This window comes from Dama dama, chromosome 5 (genome assembly GCF_033118175.1).
Source record: "Dama dama isolate Ldn47 chromosome 5, ASM3311817v1, whole genome shotgun sequence".
NCBI classification, from domain to species: domain Eukaryota; kingdom Metazoa; phylum Chordata; class Mammalia; order Artiodactyla; family Cervidae; genus Dama; species Dama dama.
The window spans coordinates 41807545-41825618 of record NC_083685.1 but is presented as its reverse complement, the minus strand read 5'-3'; the positions used below and the strand labels follow the sequence as shown (position 1 = coordinate 41825618).

The window sequence follows — 18074 nt, the reverse complement described above, 5'->3', positions numbered from 1 at the left end:
CCTTTGCAGTATTCTTGCCAAAAACTCATAACCCAATCAGGAGGAAACATCAGAAAACCCAAAGTGAGGTACGGCATAGACACATAACTGTCCTATGTCCTTCAGAAAAAGATCATCATGAAAAGACAAAAGCAGAAGAACTATTTCAAACTAATAGAGATGAAAGAGAAGACAAGTAAAAGCAATGTGTGACCACAGGTTAGATTCTGGAAAAGACAGAAAAACTGCAAAGGGCATTATTGAGAAATTCTGTCTGTGGACAGACAGACTGTGTTACCGTTCCTATGATATATACTCTTTAACCCTGAATAAGGGGCACAATATCTGCAACTTACTCTCAAATACTTTATATCGTATACATGATTATTAAAATAATAAGCATTAAGGCTAAATTAAGTCATTTTTCTCTTAAAATGTTACTTACTTCGTGTGTCATTTCTCCTATTGTTATGTGATGATTTATTTGCTTCAAGTTGACATCTTGAGCTATTCCGGGACCCTGGTCTTTCTTGACTCTCTGGTCTTACATCTTCTAAGTGTAGTGGTACCCATCTGTGCTTATTAGCTTGAAGAAAACAAAATAAAATCACTTAAAGACAATGTACAATTTACGTGAAAGCTTTGCAATTGTGAAGGGAATCTAAATTTTACTAAATGAAAACTACAAAATTTCTAAAGCTCAAGTGAAAAGACAATGATAGAGTATAACTGGAATTCTTTTGCTTTTAAGTGAAATGCACACTCTTCCATTTAATTCTGACAAAGAAGTTATAAAAAAATATTAAGTGTACACACTACTCTCATCTAATACTTGATACTTAGGCTTTAGAACAGGGTACACCTGATAATTGTTTGAATACTGATTCAAAACACTTAGTTTAAAATAACTGGCTCAAATTTTAATTTATCCAGCATAACTACTAATGAGCTTTCTCAAAATGAACTTTAACTGCAAATCTAACTGCATTTGATAAATCTTTGTATTTTCCTAACTTCTTCAGAGATATAAGCAATTTGATATTTCTTGTTGACTAAATAATAATGTAATTAATAGCTATAGTATAGTGAAATCTGAAGATTACCTATTCATGGATTGCACAGTTAAGGTTTCAAAATGTTCAGATTTCTGCCCAATACAATTTTCTACTAAAACAAAAAAAGATTCATGGGCAAAGGAAAAACTACCAAATTAAGAGAATATTAGTGTATTAATTTCCTACAAATATGGCAAACTATGGACAGATAAGGAAAAGGGAATACAAAAGAATCTAAAAGTTCTCTAAAGTCTATATTCTAAATTCTAATGAGTTATCAATGAGATTCTTTGGGGACAAATAAGCCCTTGTTTTAGGCTTCTCTGGTGATAAAGAATCCACCTGCCAGTGTAGGAGACACAAGAGATGCAGGTTTGATCCCTGGTTTGGGAACATTTACCTGGGTTGAGAAGCAAATGGCAACTCACTTCAGTATTCTTGCCTGGGAAATCTCAAGGACAGAGGAGCCTGGCAGGCTACAGTCCATGGGGTCCAAAAGAGTCAGACACAACTTAGTGACTAACAACAACAAACTCCTTGTTTTAAAGATAAACATGTGCTCTGTGTGTGTGTGTGTGTGTGTGTGTGTGTGTGCGCACGCGCGCGCGCACTCAGTCACTCAGTTGTGAAGACATCCAAACTACTCACTGGTGGCTACCAGGAATCTACTGATTAAATATGATTCTTCATTACTATAGCTCTCTTTAAATACTTAAAATCAAAATGAAGGTATAAACAAACTAACCTCTTTTTCGTTGATTACTTAACTGAGCCTCATCCTCACTGACATTTTCACCAGGACCATCTAATTTTGTTTCCCGGTTTTCTCTGTTGTCATTGTTAACACTTCTCTTTTCAACCTTGTCTTCTCTTTCTTTTCTATTTTGTGGCTTCTTATTTCCTTGACTGATGACACTCTGACACTGCAAAAGGTTTTACAGAGTTAAATTATCATGAACATTTTCTCAAACAATATCCCCACATTTGTGGTAATATCTTAACTACATATCATAAAACAAATGACAACTTTTATCAAAAATAAAAAACTACAAAAGACATTGTTCAGAGAAAAGTCAAGCGAATGACAAGGAGAAAATATTTACTAAGTATCTGATAAAAGGACTTGTATCCAAGATATATAATGAACTCTAAAATGCAGCAACAAGAAAACAATTAAAAAGTGGGCAAGGGTTAAACAGACATTTTATCAAAAAGATATACTGATGGCAAATGTACATGAAAATGTGTTTGACATCAATAGAAAAGTGCAAAGTAAAACTACAATGTGATACCGTCACACACCTACCAGACTGATTAAAATTAAGCCTGACCATGTCAAGTATTAGTGAGAATATAGAGCAATTAGAATTCTCATATGCTGCTGGTGGAATAAAAAGTTTGGTAGTTTAAAATTTTAAATAGCTATCATAAAATCCACCTATTCTACTCCCAGGAAAAATAAAAGCATATATCCATGCAAATTTTGTACACAAATATTTATATAGTAGCCTTATTCCTAACAGTCACAAAACTGGAGTCAACACAAATGTTCACCAGTAGGTGAATGGACAGCATTATATCCATCAATTGACTACTACCCAATAAATAAGAACAAACTACTCATATATATAACATAAATAAATCTCAAAATAATTAAGCTAAATGAAAGCCGGGGGGCAAAAAAATAGTACATGCTGTATAACTCCACTTATATAAAACTGTAGGAAATGCATTGTATATCAACTATACTCCAATAAAAATTTTTTTAAAAGCTGGAGAAAAGGCAAATTAACTAAGTAGACCTTAACAGTGGTTGGGATAATGGTGTGGTGAAGGACATGACAGGGAAGAATTACAAATCAAGTTCATTATCCTGTTTGTGGAGAAAGTTTCACAGGTCAAAGTATATCAGACTGTACCCTTCATATACGGTTGTTATGTTGTTTATACATCAATTAAGTTGTTTCATATATACTATACTCCAATATTACTGCACAAAATACAACAAAATGTACAGTGTCAAATGAAACCATGGAACCAGATGACCATAGACACTACATCTTTAAAAAGAAAATCCTTTTTATTTATTATTTTTTTATTTGGCTGTGGCTCCAACATGTGGGATCTTAGTTCCCCAACCAGGGATTGAACCCATGCCCCCTCCAGTGGAAGCATGGTCTTAACCCCTGGACAGCTAGGGAAGTCCCTAAAAAGCCTTTTGACAGACTATTTCAGAATATCTTTTTAGAACTTCTTTCATAGTTAAATTAGAAATCCATTTACTGAGACTTCCCTGGTGGTCCAGTGGTTAAGAATCACCTGCCAGTGCAGAAGGTATGGGTTTAATTCCTGGTCCAGGAAGATTCCTCAGGCCTGGGGTCAACTAAACCTGTGCACCACAACTGCTGAGCCTATGGTTTACCCCTGCTCACCACAACTAGAGAAAGTCCAAGAGCAGCACAAAGACCCAGCACAGTCATAAATAAATAAATAAAGCAAACATAAAAACCTAAAACTGTTTTAAAAAATCTTTTGATATGTTATATGCATATATATGTATGTGTATATGAAGACTTAAGACTTCAACACATTGAAAAAGATTTACTTAAACATATATAAAATAAAATTTGAAACACAAAATGGGCTTCAATTAGACATACTATATAAAAAAAATAATCTATTTGTAGGCATTACATGAAGTTGACATCACAGTACCCCATCCTTTGCAAATATATGGTACTGAGAATACAACCAGATGAAGGCAATGTGATGAAAGAAATCAAAGTATTCGGAAAATGGGTATTTTATCAATGTGATTCTCTAAATTTGAAGTAAAATAAAGTCTGCATGTGAAATGAGAATACTTTCCCTTTATTTAAAAAAAGGTCTTAAAAGAATACTCACGTCAGTGTTCACTAATTCACTTGGTGTTGGCCAATTTGCCATATCGCTGAAATCACTAGCCTAAGAAGTAAAAAGAGAACTGTTATGCAAATTAGGAATTTTCTAAATAGAAAAAGATTTTTCTAAAAGTAAATGCAACTTTTAAAATCATCTACATTCATTTTTATGTAGGCATTTGCCAAATTAATCCAAAACCTTCTCCAAACAACAGAACCCAGAAAGAATGCTTTGGTCTTATAATACAACTTCTGGCACAATTAACAACTTTGACTAAACTGATAGACGCAGGATAACATATGCATATGGAGATCTGGATAAAGGCTACAATTCTCTAGTATATTAACATCAAACATCAATGACAGAAGAGAAAAATACACAGTAATCTGAGGAGTTCCTTTCAGAATAGTCAAAAATTATTTATTGTCAAGTATACCTTATTGGATTTCTTTGTCTTGAGTTTTCCTGCTTTTATAATTTTGGGGGAACTGAGCTCTAAAAAAAAAAAAAATACAAAGAACTGTTTTTTACAACCATATCACTTAATATTTGATAAAATAACAATCAAACCAATTTCAGTAAGTCAATGTAGTCATTATTTTCAACAAAACGCAAAGTTCTAAGACTCAAATTCCTAACAAGAAATCAACCACATTTCAAACATGGGCTGAAAGTGGTCTTCAGTGTTCAAATAAAGAAGAAATATTAATAGCTTACTGAACTGACAGACCAGTCCTTTCACTAACAGGTGTAACATGGAAAAATTAGAAATATAACACATTTTTGTAAAGTTGGTGAATCAATTCCCAATGGGATATATTTTTCTATCTGTATTATATATGTCATTGCTCTTTAATCGCTAAATAGTGTCTGACTCTTTGCAGCCCCATGGGCTGTAGCCCTCCAGGCTCCTCTGTCCATGTGGTTTCCCAGACAAGAATAATGGAATGGGTTGCCATTTCCTTCTCCAGGGGATCTTCCCAACCCAGGGATCAAGCCCACGTCTCCTGCATTGGCAGGTGGATTCTTTACCACTGAGCCACCAGGGAAGCCATATACTATATCTATAATACATTTATTTGTATGTATATATTCACATACATCAAGAAGCATCCAGAAAATAAGTCAGAAGACTTCAATTTGTCTTTGGAAAAAACCAAAATAGCTTGTCTGTAGAATCAAGCCATAAAAAATAAAACAGACTTCTGTAAAAGCATGTGTAAGACTATCACAGTATCATCACCTGTCCCTATCTTGAATAAGCACACAATGATTGATAATAATAGTCTCCAAATGAAGCTTTAAAATGTCTTTTTATCTAGCACGATGATTATCTAGTTAAACATGCCCTAAAGTAAATATTAAAGTCGAATAAACAAAAAACACAATAATTTAGTAAACCATGAATCCCATAAATCATGGCAATGACCAATTCAGAGTAAAATAAAATGATTTTTAAATTAAAGCCAGAAAAATTCAAATAAGATATTAAGAAAGGAAGCTGGATGAAGGATGACGACATTCCCAGGGATGGGCACACAAGGAGCGTGAATACTGTAGAAATTCTATTTCTAAAGCAGATAGTGAGTACATGGCTATTTGCTCTACACTTCCTTATACTTTAGGGACACAAGTAAATGTGTAAGTAAATGTCAGTCACTCCGTCATGCCCCACTCTTTGTAACCCCATAGGCTGTAGCTCGCCAGGCTCCTCTGTCCATGGAATTCTCCAAGCAAGGGTAGCCATTCCCTTCTCCAGGGAATCTTCCCTACCCAGGGATCAAACCTGGGTCTCCTGCACTGCAGGCAGATTCTTTACCATCTGAGCCACCAAGGAAGTGTACTGTGTAGTCACTAAATCGTGTTCGACTGTCTGCGACCCATGGATTGCAGGCAATCAGGCTCTTCTGTTCATGGGATTTTCCCACGCAAGAATACTGGAGTGGGTTGTCATTGGGGAGCTTTCCGACCCAGGGATTCAAACAGCATACCCTACATTGGCAGAAGGATTCTTTACCGTTGAACCACAAGACTATTATTAACCTAATGAGCAATTCACTCTCAGGTCCAACTATCCTGTTTCAACAATTTTCCACCACAATTATGAACTCAAAACTTTTCAGTAGCAACTACAGTACAGTTTCATTTTTAATATGACTACTTAGCACTGTTTTGAGAACCCTGAAAAATTTCAGCTTATCAATTATTTCATAATAAAAAATTCACAATTGCACTTCCATTTTATAAATAAATCCCCCTTCTCCAACTTGCTTCACCTCTTCTTAAAAAGTCTACAGAAACTACTACAGGGAAAGGTATACATGCATATAAATAAGCATAGAGAAAATACTTCATTAAGAAAAATGAGATGCAGAAAAAAATATGCACGGGTAGGACAAAAATGGAGGCAAGAAAAAAATCTAATCTAACAAAAACGGTATTTGTCCAAATATTATCTGGAATTTGACTAAGGTATATTCTATAAATAGCACATGTATTTTATGAAAGTTACACAGTATCAAACATTTGAAAGACTTTTCCCTCAGCCAAGTAAAAACACATCCCAAAATATTGCTAAGTCAAGTAATTATTGCCTGGTGGTTACAAAACACAGCCTTACACAAACTATTTGATGTAATGGGAAGTAGTTAGGGATAGGCCACAAAAGTAAATTTTATTACAAATCAAGCAGACATTAATAATCACAAAATTAAGGTCAGAAATTTACAAATTATTCTGACCACATAAACTTTTAAACTTCAGCATTAAATGACAAGTAAGTTATTTACAAGCAAAAATATCTGAACATAAGTTAACAATCTTTTTGATTTAAAAATCAACATGGTGCCATACCCTACACAGACACTGATTATAACCTCTGGCTAAAAGAAATTGGGAAGGTAACCCAATATTGTAAATCAACAATACTTTAATTAAAAAAAAAAAATGTTGGAGGTAACTCCCTGGTGATTCAGTGGTTAGCACACAGTTCTCTAACTGCCAGAGGCCTGAGTTCAAACCGTAGTTTGGGAACAAAAGATTCCGCAAGCCATGCAGGGCAGCCAGGGAGGGATAATCTTGATCTTTATTTCTTCACACATTTAAAAATAAAAGGAAGAGAGATTTTTATTTCAACCAATTCTTTTGTTTAAATTTTAATCTCTCAACTTTAACTCTTCCTCGGGTAATAAATGGAAAAATAGATCACATTTAAGTCTGTGACCTCTATAATTCTGACATTTTATTGACAAGAGTATCTTTAAGTACACACTGTAATTTGGATATTTATAGTTTACCAATATGGTAATTTATTTTCATCAAAAGATATTTGACAAATTATGCTGGCCACTGTGGTTGGATACTCGATAGGAAAGAGGGATTTCTTAATACTGGTTACCAAATGGCACTTATAGTTACTTTTTTAAAAGGAAGACTATCCTGGAACATTCCTGTTCCCAAGTACCAATTGTTCCCACAGAAACAATGTTTCCTGATTAATGAGTTTAGGAAAAGAACTGACTTGCAAAGCCAGCACCTTTCCCCTCTTTCCTTTGGGAGCTAGCTGTCCACAAAAAGTAAGCATTCTGGTCTGCTCCTTCATGCTGTCAACCACACAGGGCAGACTACCCAACAGAGGCAGAAAGGGAACATGCAGTTGTGCAACACCAACTGTGAATACATTTGTCTAATTCCAAGTTCAACATAAGGAAGTCCTTTGTTCTGCTCTTAGACCACCTCATCAACCCACTCTTTCTTCAGTTAAAAGAATGATATGAGCTTTAAAAAAACAAATTTGAATAAAAGATAAACATGATTCAAAAATGAAATAGCAGTGGCCAAACACGAAATGGCACTAAGAAACTTAAGTGAAAACAATTTTCACCTATCATTCTGACAAAAAAGAAAATGCTAAGTGTTGGCAAGCCTGTATAAATGGACATTTCTCTCATGCTGTTGGAATGAATATGAAGTAGTAGAATCTTTCAAGGGTAACCTGACATTTAAAATGTATATACTATTTTTGGAATGTCCTGCCAATCCAGTGGTTAGGACTCTGCTCTCACTGCCAAGGGCCTGGGTTCAATCTCTGGTGGAGGAACTAAATAAAACCCCCAAGCCATGTGGCAAAAAAGTAATACTACTACTAATATATATATATATACCCTTTTAAAAGATAACCAACAAGGACCTACTGTATAGCACTGGGAACTCTACTCAATGTTCTATGATAACCTATATGAAAAAATAACCTGAAAAAGAATGAATATACATTCTGAATCACTGTGAGGTACACCTGAAACTAACACAACATTGTAAATCAACTGGAATCCAATAAAGTTTTTAAAAATTAATAAAATGCATATATATTTTAATGAAAAAGTTCAATTTCTTAGAAATTATCTGAGAATTAAGATACAAAGATGTCTGTATAAAATTTTCAGTGTAGGGATTTCTGGCGGGCTAGTGGTTAAGACTCCATGCTTTCACTGCAGGGGACATGGGTTCAACCACTGGTCTGGAAACTAAGATCCTGCTTGGTGAGCAGCACAGCCAAAAAAAATATGTTCATTGTAGCAGATAAAGGGCTTCCTAGGTGGCTCAGTGGTAAAGAATCTGGCTGCCAAAGAAGGAGACACAGGAAACACGAGTTTGATCCCTGGGTTGGAAGATCTACCAGACTTCATTAAAACAAGTAACCTCTAGGAAGTTCCCTAGATAACTGTATTTAAATAAATAACCTCTAGGGAGTTCCCTGGTAGCCTAATGGTTAGGATTCATGGCTTTCACTGCCGTGACTGTTCCAGAAAACTGAGATCCCACAAGCTGTGTGGCATAGCCAAAAAATAAATATATAACTACTATATTATTGAATATAGGAGTTATATTATTGGTATATTTATTAAAAATAATGCAAAATTTAAGAAATAAGACAAATCTTTATGTATTAATACACCAGATTCTACATATAATTTTACACACACATATAGAAGAGGTAAAACAAGGCCAAGAAAATATTTTCATTTTCCCATGCTCCAAACAAAATGGAGGAAACTACTCTCCCAGTATATCATTAGAAAAAAAATCTAAGACTAAAAAAGAAAGCCAACCTAAAAACTTAGAAATATAGAAACTTTATTAAAAAATTTTTTTCAGACAGATGAAGCCTAAGAAATTTAAGCTCCAAGTATATATGTATATATACATAAACAAGTATGTGATCTTCACAGATCTATTTTTCAATCACTGGTGAGCCAAAATACAACTTTGAGTAGTACTGTAATATTTTAATCTATAAGGAAACAAGTCCTGATAAGAAAACAATTCATTTGAAAAGCTTGGAAAGTGAGAACAAAAAAATGCAACATGATAGGTGAGTTTACTCTAATTTTCATGACCATAATCTTTAGCAAAGTTTTAATTAAGAAACGGCATTGACAGTTATCAATAATTAATCACATGGTTTTATTATATTTAAGGAAGAAATGTCATCAAATGCCATTTTATTACAGTAAATGAGTGCCTTAAAAAATGTGTAAAAAAGCCTACTTACTTCTCAGACTCTAAAATTGAGATTATCAATCTGTAGTCACTTTAGAGAACAACCTGTCAACAAATACACTGTGACCTAACAATTCCATGTAGCTATCCTAGAGTAAATCAGACGTGTATATAAGAGAAATGCATAAAGATGTTTGAAACAACCAGGATGTTGATTAACAGGTAAATGGCTAAACTGACTACATCAGTTATATTTATAGACCACTTCTCTGCAATTTTTTAAAGTTTAGACTAAAAAGCATCAACTCTATCACAAGAAAAAAATTTTTATAAAAAGTATGTAGATGATAGTTAACTAAACATATGATAATCATTTGCAATGTTGTTGTTTAGTTGCTAATTCGTGTCCGACTCTTTTGCAACCCCATGGACTGTAGCCTGATAGGCAGCTTTGTCCATGGGATTTTCCAGGCAAGAATACTGGAGTGGGTTGCCTTTTCCTTCTCTGCATGCATGCTAAGTCACTTCAGTCATGTCCAACTCTGTGGGACCCTATGGACTGTAGCACACCAGGCTCCTCTGTCCATGAGATTCTCCAGGCAAGAATACTGCAGTGGGTTGCCATTTCCTTCTCCAGGTGATCTTCCCTACCCAGGGATGGAACCTGTGCCTCTTAAGTCTCCTGCATTGGAGGCAGGTTCTTCACCACTAGCACCATCTGGATTTTCTTGACCCAGGGATCAAACCCGCATCCCCTATCTTGACAGGTGGATTCTTTACCACTAAGCCACCAGGGAAGTCCACAATATGTATATACAAATCTGAATCACATACCTGAAACTAGTATTAATATAATTTAAAAAATAAAACTCACTGTAAAGAAAAATAAAAGGATCAGGCAAAATTCTAAATTGAGAAGTCTAAATGCACATACAAAACACTGTATTTGAAAATAATTTCACAGAAAGGACTGAAAGGATATTCAATAAACTGGTAACATGACTATCCTTTTTTTTGAAGGGAACAGAAAAATTCTGTGTTTATAAAAACATATTTATGTATAATTTATATAATTTAAGTAAAATGTTATTAGGTTTACAGTAAGCTTATTTAAGGTTTCTGGGAAACACACTTGGAGAAAAGGTTGATGGGGTCAAGAAGACTAAAGATGAAAAAGAAAAAAAAAAACTTTTTGTATTGTGACCCAACCTCTCAGCATGAAGGATAGTTCCCCAACCAGGGATCAAACCAGGGCCTCTGCAGTGAAAGAGCCAAATCCTAACCACTAGGCCACCAGGCAAGTCCCAAAATCAATATTTCTGTGCATAAAAATTAAATTTAGAAAGCTGATTTTTAACATGCAAATTGTAACCATGGGTACAAGGTAGGTGACTCATAATTCCCATACTTTGACCTTCGTAAAGATCTTCAAAATAAGTAAAATTATTTAAACATGGATCGGGGAACAATTCTTTCTAGTCTCCTGACGAGAATTTAAGACTGCAGTGATACTATTCTAGGTTCTCTTGTGGGCCGGGCTTTGGCTGAAAAGAGGGTCTTATCTGGATTACCAGAAACACCAATACACAAGCCAGAACTATCCCCAAAGCGGAGGAAAGTGTGTCACAGGGCTGAAGAATTCCTCACTTGCAATTCAGTTAGAACTCCAGGTTCTAACAAAAAATTCATGACTACAAGTCCAGAAATACTTCCCTACATTTCCCATGTTTCTATCTCTGGTAGTAAACTTTCTGCCAAAAATTTTATGGTGGATGGAATTCTGGTACTTCATTAAGTGAGTGACAGTAAGTCCTGGTTTGGCTAGGAAAAAAAGTTTAATTCTCATATTACAGCATAATTAATATCTTCTTTCCCTCTCATGAATATCCTGGTTTATAGGATAAATCACATAGGCTTCCAACAAAAAAGATTATTGTACTAATTTAACACTTCCCTAGTTTGCACCTATTCTGGACTCTGAACCCTAAAGGGCGTCTGCTCCTATATCATTACTCTTGAGGTTGCAAATTTACTTCGGAAAATAGGAAAGGCAGATCTAGGTTATAGAAGGCCCTCTGGTATTAAGAAATGAAAGAAAATACTTCCGCTTCATTCATTTACAAGGCCCAGAAATCTTGCCAAACGTCAACTAGCTAGGTAGTAGCCAGTCTGGTCTAGAACGCAAGTTGTGCATTTCTACTCCACAAACTCTTGTCTAAGTTACCTAGACAGTTTTTCAATTATGAATAGAAGTTGTGTAGAAGTACAGAGTCAGTGTTGGGGATAGACTATAAAGTTACTACAGCACTCCAAGTATAAAGAACAGTATTCCTGCAGGTATAGAATAGATTCCAAGAACAGAAATGTGGCCTACAGAGAAACATCAGCAAAATTAAAGTCCCTATGAACCACACCTGGTTCATCACCAGATGCTTAATCTGCAACAAAGATTAAGGTCCCTTATTGAATGCACCTGCATGCTAATTATATTAAATTGTTAAATATTTTCACAAGGTAATCTCCAATTAAAATTTGAGTCTTAAAACCTGTCAAATTAATTGTACAATCAAGGTTTGGTGTTTTGTTTTTTTTTTGGTAGATCACTGACTATAATGTATAATGTGTGTAAGTCTCAGAGTAGGGAGGCGAGACAGACATTAAGATTCACTAAAGTTTTCAATTTAAGACTTTTGTTCTCTTCAGTTAGTAACAGTGGTAAACAGAGCTTTGCAACTAGGAGAGAATGGTCGCAAATTTAAATTTAGAGCAAAAATTGTGAGTAGATTTTTTCTGTGTAAGATTTATCAAATGATAATTTAAAGACCATCAAACCTCAGATGTAAAATAACTATTTGTTTAAAGTTATACTGTTCTGCAACACTAAAAAAAGATTATTACTGTGCAAACCAACTAACACTTATCTCACTCTACTGGAGTTCCTTAGAAGAAATGTTACTATAGCTGCAATATGTATCTATAACAATCACCTTATATTTGACCATTCCTTAGTCTCATTTGATCCTCACAACCCTGTAAACACGCTTGAATTTTCCCTGTTTCACTGTTAACCTTTAAGAAAAGCAAACACTTGTAAATAAACAGCTGTAATTTCTATATGAAAAGTTTAACTTACTACAACTTAATTAAAGAGCAAAACTAGTTTGTCTTCATTTTATTTAGGATATCTATTTAACTTAAAAAAAAACCTGAAGTTGTTATAACCAAAATAAATCTCTAGGGAACAAACGGCATTGGTCAGCATCAAATTCAGCGACACAATCTTACCTCCTCTAGGAAGGAGAAGTAACTGAATGTTGTTGTATAGTCGCTAAGTCGTGTCGGACTCTTTGCGACCCATAGAATGCAGCCAATGAGGCTCCTCTGTTCATGAGATTTCCCAGGCAAGCATAGTGGAGTGGGTTGTCATTTCCTTCTCCAGGGGATCGTTCCTACCCAGGGATCCAAAAGGCATACCCTACATTGGCAGGAGGATTCTTTACCGTTGAAACACAAGACTACTATGACTACTATTCACCTAATGTGCAATTCACTCTCAGGTCAACTACCCTATTTCAACAATTTTCCACCACAATTATGAACTCAAAACTTTTCACCAACAACTACAGTACAGAGTCTCATTTTTAATGTGACTACTTAGCACTGTTTTGAAAACCCTGCTAATTCTCAGCTTATCAATTATTTCATAATAAAAAATTCCCAACTGCGCTTCCATTTATAAATACATCCCCCGTCCGACTTGCTTCACCTCTTCTCAAAAAGTCTACAGAAACTTCTGTAGGATGAATTGAACATCTACCTCAAGTCAGCTTCCCCAATTCACTACCACGTGGGGGCAAGACAAAACTGAGGCAGTGCCAGCCGAGTGGCTCAGCTCCATTGCCCCCGCCGTGCCCCCACTAGTCAAGGAGAACCCGAGGTCCCACCTCTTCCTGTCGCTCCCTTCCCAGATCTCCATTTATGTAAATAGGCAGAATGAATGACACCTTGGAACGAAACACCTCGGACTGACAGGGCAAGGAGCCCTGCCCCTGCCCTTCCCCCAGCCCCGCGGAGCCTAGGTCGCCACGAGTCGCCCCTGTACACACCCTCCAGATGCCCACCGCAGAGGAGCCACAGACCTGCCTCCAAGGTTTCCAGTGGGGGCAACGGCAGCGGCCCCGTCCCGGCGGGGGACAGGTGCTGGGGAGGCTTTCTGGTCCAGGGATTCTCCTTCGGCGGTGGCGGCGGCTGCGGCTGCAGCTTTTCCTCAGAGCTGGCCGCCGCAACCTCCTCCTCCCTCCGGGCGTTCTCGGCCGGCGGGAGCGGTCGCGGCGGCTCCCCGCCGAAGGGCCCCCCTGGCCCGCGCGCCTTGTGCGCCAGGTGCAGCGCCAGGGGCTTCACAGGCACGGCCGCCTGAGGCACGCTGTGTCCCAGCACCGGCGCCGGCGATGGCTCACCCCGCGCCCCCGCGCTGGTGGCGGTCGCGGCCCTCTCCTCCCTCGCCGTCTCCTTGCCCTCCCGTTCGAGCGGGGGTAGCTGCTCGGCCTGCCGGCTCGCCGCGGCCGCCAGCGACTCCCTCTCAGCTGCTGCCGCGGGAGGCTCCTCCCGAGGGTGAGCGGCGGGCACTGGAGCGCGAGCAGACATGGTCCCCCTGCCCCAGCCGCCCCAGCCAGGGGGGGCCCGGGGCAAGGGAGCCCGGCTGCCCGTCGCTCCGCCGGGACACCGACTGGCTCCGGCCTGAGGAAGAGAACCCGAGAACCCGGCCGCCGTCGCCACGGCCGCCCGCGTCGGGTGAGGAGGCCGTGCAGCTCTCGGCGTGCCGCCCCTCCCCGCGTCGAACGGGGCGCTAACCGCCCGTCGGCCCAGCCTGCCTCAGCGGCGCTAGCCCCGAGCCTGCCAACACGCGCCGGGCTTCGCAGCCGGAGCCGCGAGCCCTCAGCCGGCGCGGGCTGAGGCAGAAGCGCCGCAAACCGAGGCTTGAGGACCTCTAGCAGCGTCTGAGACGCGCGCACTACCACAGCCGGTAACTGCTCGCGGGGGGCGGAGGCGGGGCCGGGAAAGGGGGCGGTCCGAGGGGACGGAGCGGGGGCGGGGCCTCCCGGAGGAGCGTGACGTGGCTACTCACCGGCTCCAGACCTCGCCAGGCCGTCACCCGCGGTGGGTGACTGACGAACCCGCCTCGGTGCCGCCCTGCTTGAGGGCCGGCCCCGCCCCAGCGGCCAGCCGAGGGGAAAGGAGGGCGAACAGGGAGATTCCCCGGCTCCCGGGCCGCGGCGGCCCTCGCTACGGGCACAGGGGCGGGGCGCGCACCAGGCCTCTGTGACTCGCAACTGGCTTGCGCCTCGCTCGGCCGGCTGTGAGCGAGGGGCGGGGCGCCCGACGCACGTGGCTCTGGGCGGCCGGGGGCTGGGGTCGCTTTGCCCCGGGCCCTGAAGACCAGTTCCCTCGGGGCGAAGTGGGTAATCTGGGCGGTAGACCCCGGGCGGCTCCCTAATGGGCCTTACTGTCGTCCCCTTCACCGCGCCAGTTTGCTCCCCGCGTCCGTCGCTTCGCCTGGTGAAAAGGTTTCCCCCCGGCGTTTTCGGGCACTGTGGTCACATGTAATCTTGAGCCACGTCCAAAATAAAAAATAGTGTAATTAATCTATAAGTAACTTTAAGAAACCTTTTACCCGGGACCAGAACCAGTGCATTTCCCCGCCCTTATTCCCACCCACAATCCGAAATTTTTAAAGTGCTTGGGAGTAAAACAGATAATACTAAGCCGGTTTAAAAAAAAAATGTTACAGGTTTTGTCTGTGTCTTCTTTAAAATTTTTTTAGGTGTTTCAGATGTATATCACAGGGGTTCAGTTATATATATTCTTTTTCAAATTATTTTACGTTATAGCTTGTTACAAGTTATATAGTTCCCTGTGCCATATATTAGGTTCTTGTTTGTTTATTTCGGGTTGTGCTAGGCGTTTCTTGCTGCGAGGGGGTACTACTTTTCTAGTTCTAATGGTCAGGTTTCTCACTTCATGGCTTCTCTTGTTGCAGGAGCACAGGCTCTAGGGCTCCAGGGCTTCAGTAGGTGCGGCTCCCTGACACTAGAGTACAGGCTCAATAGTTGTGGACCATGGGTTTAGTTGCTGGGCATTTGTGGGATTTTCCCTTACCAGGGATCTAACACATGTCACCTGTGTTGACTGGCGGATTCCTTACCAGTGAGCCACCAGGGAAGCACGGTTTGTTTTGTATACAAGGTTTTGTTTTGTTTTCTAGAGAACCATTGTTTATGAATTAACCCGTACTCCAAATACTTTTTCATGGAATGGATATATATGTTCAGTTCAGTTCAGTCGCTCAGTCGTGTCCGACTCCCTGTGACCCCATGAATCGCAGCAGGCCAGACCTCCCTTTCCATCACCAACTCCCGGAGTTTACTCAAACTCATGTCCATCGAGTTGGTGATGCCATCCAGCCATCTCATCTTCTGTCGTCCCCTTCTCCTCCTGCCCCCAATCCCTCCCAGCATCAGGGTTTTTTCCACTGAGTCAACTCTTTGCATCAGGTGGCCAAAGTACTGGAGTTTCAGCTTCAGCATCAGTCCTTCCAATGAACACCCAGGACTGATCTCCGCTAGGATGGACTGGTTGGATCTCCTTGCAGTCCAAGGGACTCTCAAGAGTCTTCTCCAACACCACAGTTCAAAAGCATCAATTCTTCGGCGCTCAGCTTTCTTCACAGTCCAACTCTCACATCCATACATGACCACTGGAAAAACCATAGCCTTGACTAGAGGGACCTTTGTTGACAAAGTAATGTCTCTGCTTTTAAATATACTGTCTAGGTTGGTCATAACTTTCCTTCCAAGGAGTAAGCGTCTTTTAATTTCATGGCTGCAGTCACCATCTGCAGTGATTTTGGAGCCCCCCAAAATAAAGTCTGACACTGTTTCCACTGTTTCCCCATCTATTTGCCGTGAAGTGATGGGACCGGATGCCATGATCTTAGTTTTCTGAATGTTGAGCTTTAAGCCAACTTTTTCACTCTCTTCTTTCACTTTCATCAAGAGGCTTTTTAGTTCCTCTTCACTTTCTGCCATAAGGGTGGTACATCTGCATATCTGAGGTTATTGATATTTCTCCCGGCAGTCTTGATTCCAGCTTGTGCTTCTTCCAGCCCAGCGTTTCTCATGATGTACTCTGCATCTAGGTTAAATAAGCAGGGTGACAATATACAGCCTTGATGTACTCCTTTTCCTATTTGGAACCAGTCTGTTGTTCCATGTCCAGTTCTAACTGTTGCTTCCTGACCTGCATATAGGATATATGTTAATAAGGTACAAATATGTGTTGAGTTTTAAAATGCAATAAGAGCTTTCTACTTGGCACTCAAGTGAATGATATTGGTTTATTGGTTTCATGTGAGTTTATTTTATGAGTTAATAATATTTTTGTTGCCCTACAAGTTCATTGAAAATGAGTTCAGTTAGGTGAAAAAGTTTTCCCTGGGAGACTGGCCCCCCAAGCCCCACCCGAAAAATAGCTGTACCTGACATCTGTAGGGACCTGGCTTTGGGTCCCTCCTAGCTTCCTTTAAGGGCCAAGAAATGTGTACAGGACTCACCTACCATGAGTCTTGTTTCAATCACGTTAAATTTGAGATAAGTATATTTTTTGTTTACTCAAAAGTTGTACTAGGTGTAAATTCCTTATTTTCCTAAGGCTAATAAACTATTCACACGTTACAACAACTATAAACAATAAAGCTTTTTCTTGTTTTCCACATCACTAATTTACAACTTACCCCATCCTAAGCAACCTTATAAACCTTTTTCCAGTCATTGTTCTTTAGTTGCTAAGTTGTGTTTGACTCTTTCATGACCCCATGGACTGTAGCCAGCCATGCTCTTCTGTGTATGGGAATTCCTAGGCAAGAATACTGGGGTGGGTTACCATTTCCTTTTCCAGGGCATCTTCCTGACCCCACGATTGAACCCACATCTCTTGCTTGGCAGGTGGACTCTTTACCTGTGAGCTATCAGGGAAGCACGTTTCCAATTAAATAAGTGATTGTACTTCCACCTTAGAGTGTATTTCCATAGAGGCACCATCTTTACTGGGCTTCCCAGGAGGCACTAGCGGTAAAGAACCTGCTTGTCAATGCAGATGTAAGACAGAGATACAGGTTGGATCCCAGGGTCAGGAGGATCCCCTGGAGGAGGAAATAGCAATCCACTTCAGTATTCTTGCCTGGAGAATCCCATGGACAGAGGAGCCTGGCAGGCTACACTCAATAGGGTCACAAAGAGTCGGCAGGACAGAAGCAACTTAGCATGCACCATCTTCACTTACTCTCTTATTGGTGAAGCCTTATGTTTTTACCTATCAACTAGGTGATCTTCCTGTGATAATCAGCCTTTTGGAATTTTCCCAGGTAATTCTTCAGTCTCTTTTACAAAAGTCTATTAAAATGGTATGTGTTCTCAGTTCAGTCGCTCATTCGTGTCTGACTCTTTGCAGCCCCATGGACTACCACACACCAGGCTTCCCTGGCCTTTACCAACTCCGAGAGTTTGCTCAAACTCATGACCATCGAGTCGATGATGCCATCCAACTGTCTCATCCTCTGTCATCCCTTCTCCTCATGCCTTCATT

The 18074-nt window shown here is 39.9% G+C and overlaps 1 protein-coding gene across 7 annotated transcripts in view; it reads right to left on the bottom strand.

Moving 5' to 3' along the window:
- LARP1B (La ribonucleoprotein 1B) overlaps nucleotides 1–14403 on the bottom strand; it is a 139645-nt gene extending 125242 nt beyond the window's left edge. For 2 of the 7 annotated variants that reach the window (XM_061142334.1, XM_061142333.1), the window contains exons 1-5: nucleotides 13574–13831; nucleotides 4372–4430; nucleotides 3939–3998; nucleotides 1780–1957; nucleotides 425–565 (exon numbers count right to left, since the gene is read on the bottom strand). In XM_061142334.1, coding sequence (XP_060998317.1) covers nucleotides 425–565; nucleotides 1780–1957; nucleotides 3939–3980 — 361 coding nt within the window. In that variant the 5' untranslated portion in view covers nucleotides 3981–3998; nucleotides 4372–4430; nucleotides 13574–13831. Of the gene's footprint in view, nucleotides 1–424; nucleotides 566–1779; nucleotides 1958–3938; nucleotides 3999–4371; nucleotides 4431–12719; nucleotides 13019–13573 lie in introns of those variants that run through there. The other 5 variants (XM_061142328.1, XM_061142330.1, XM_061142331.1 and 2 more) reach the window with 5 other exon arrangements.
- Between the last annotated feature and the right edge of the window lie 3671 nt (nucleotides 14404–18074).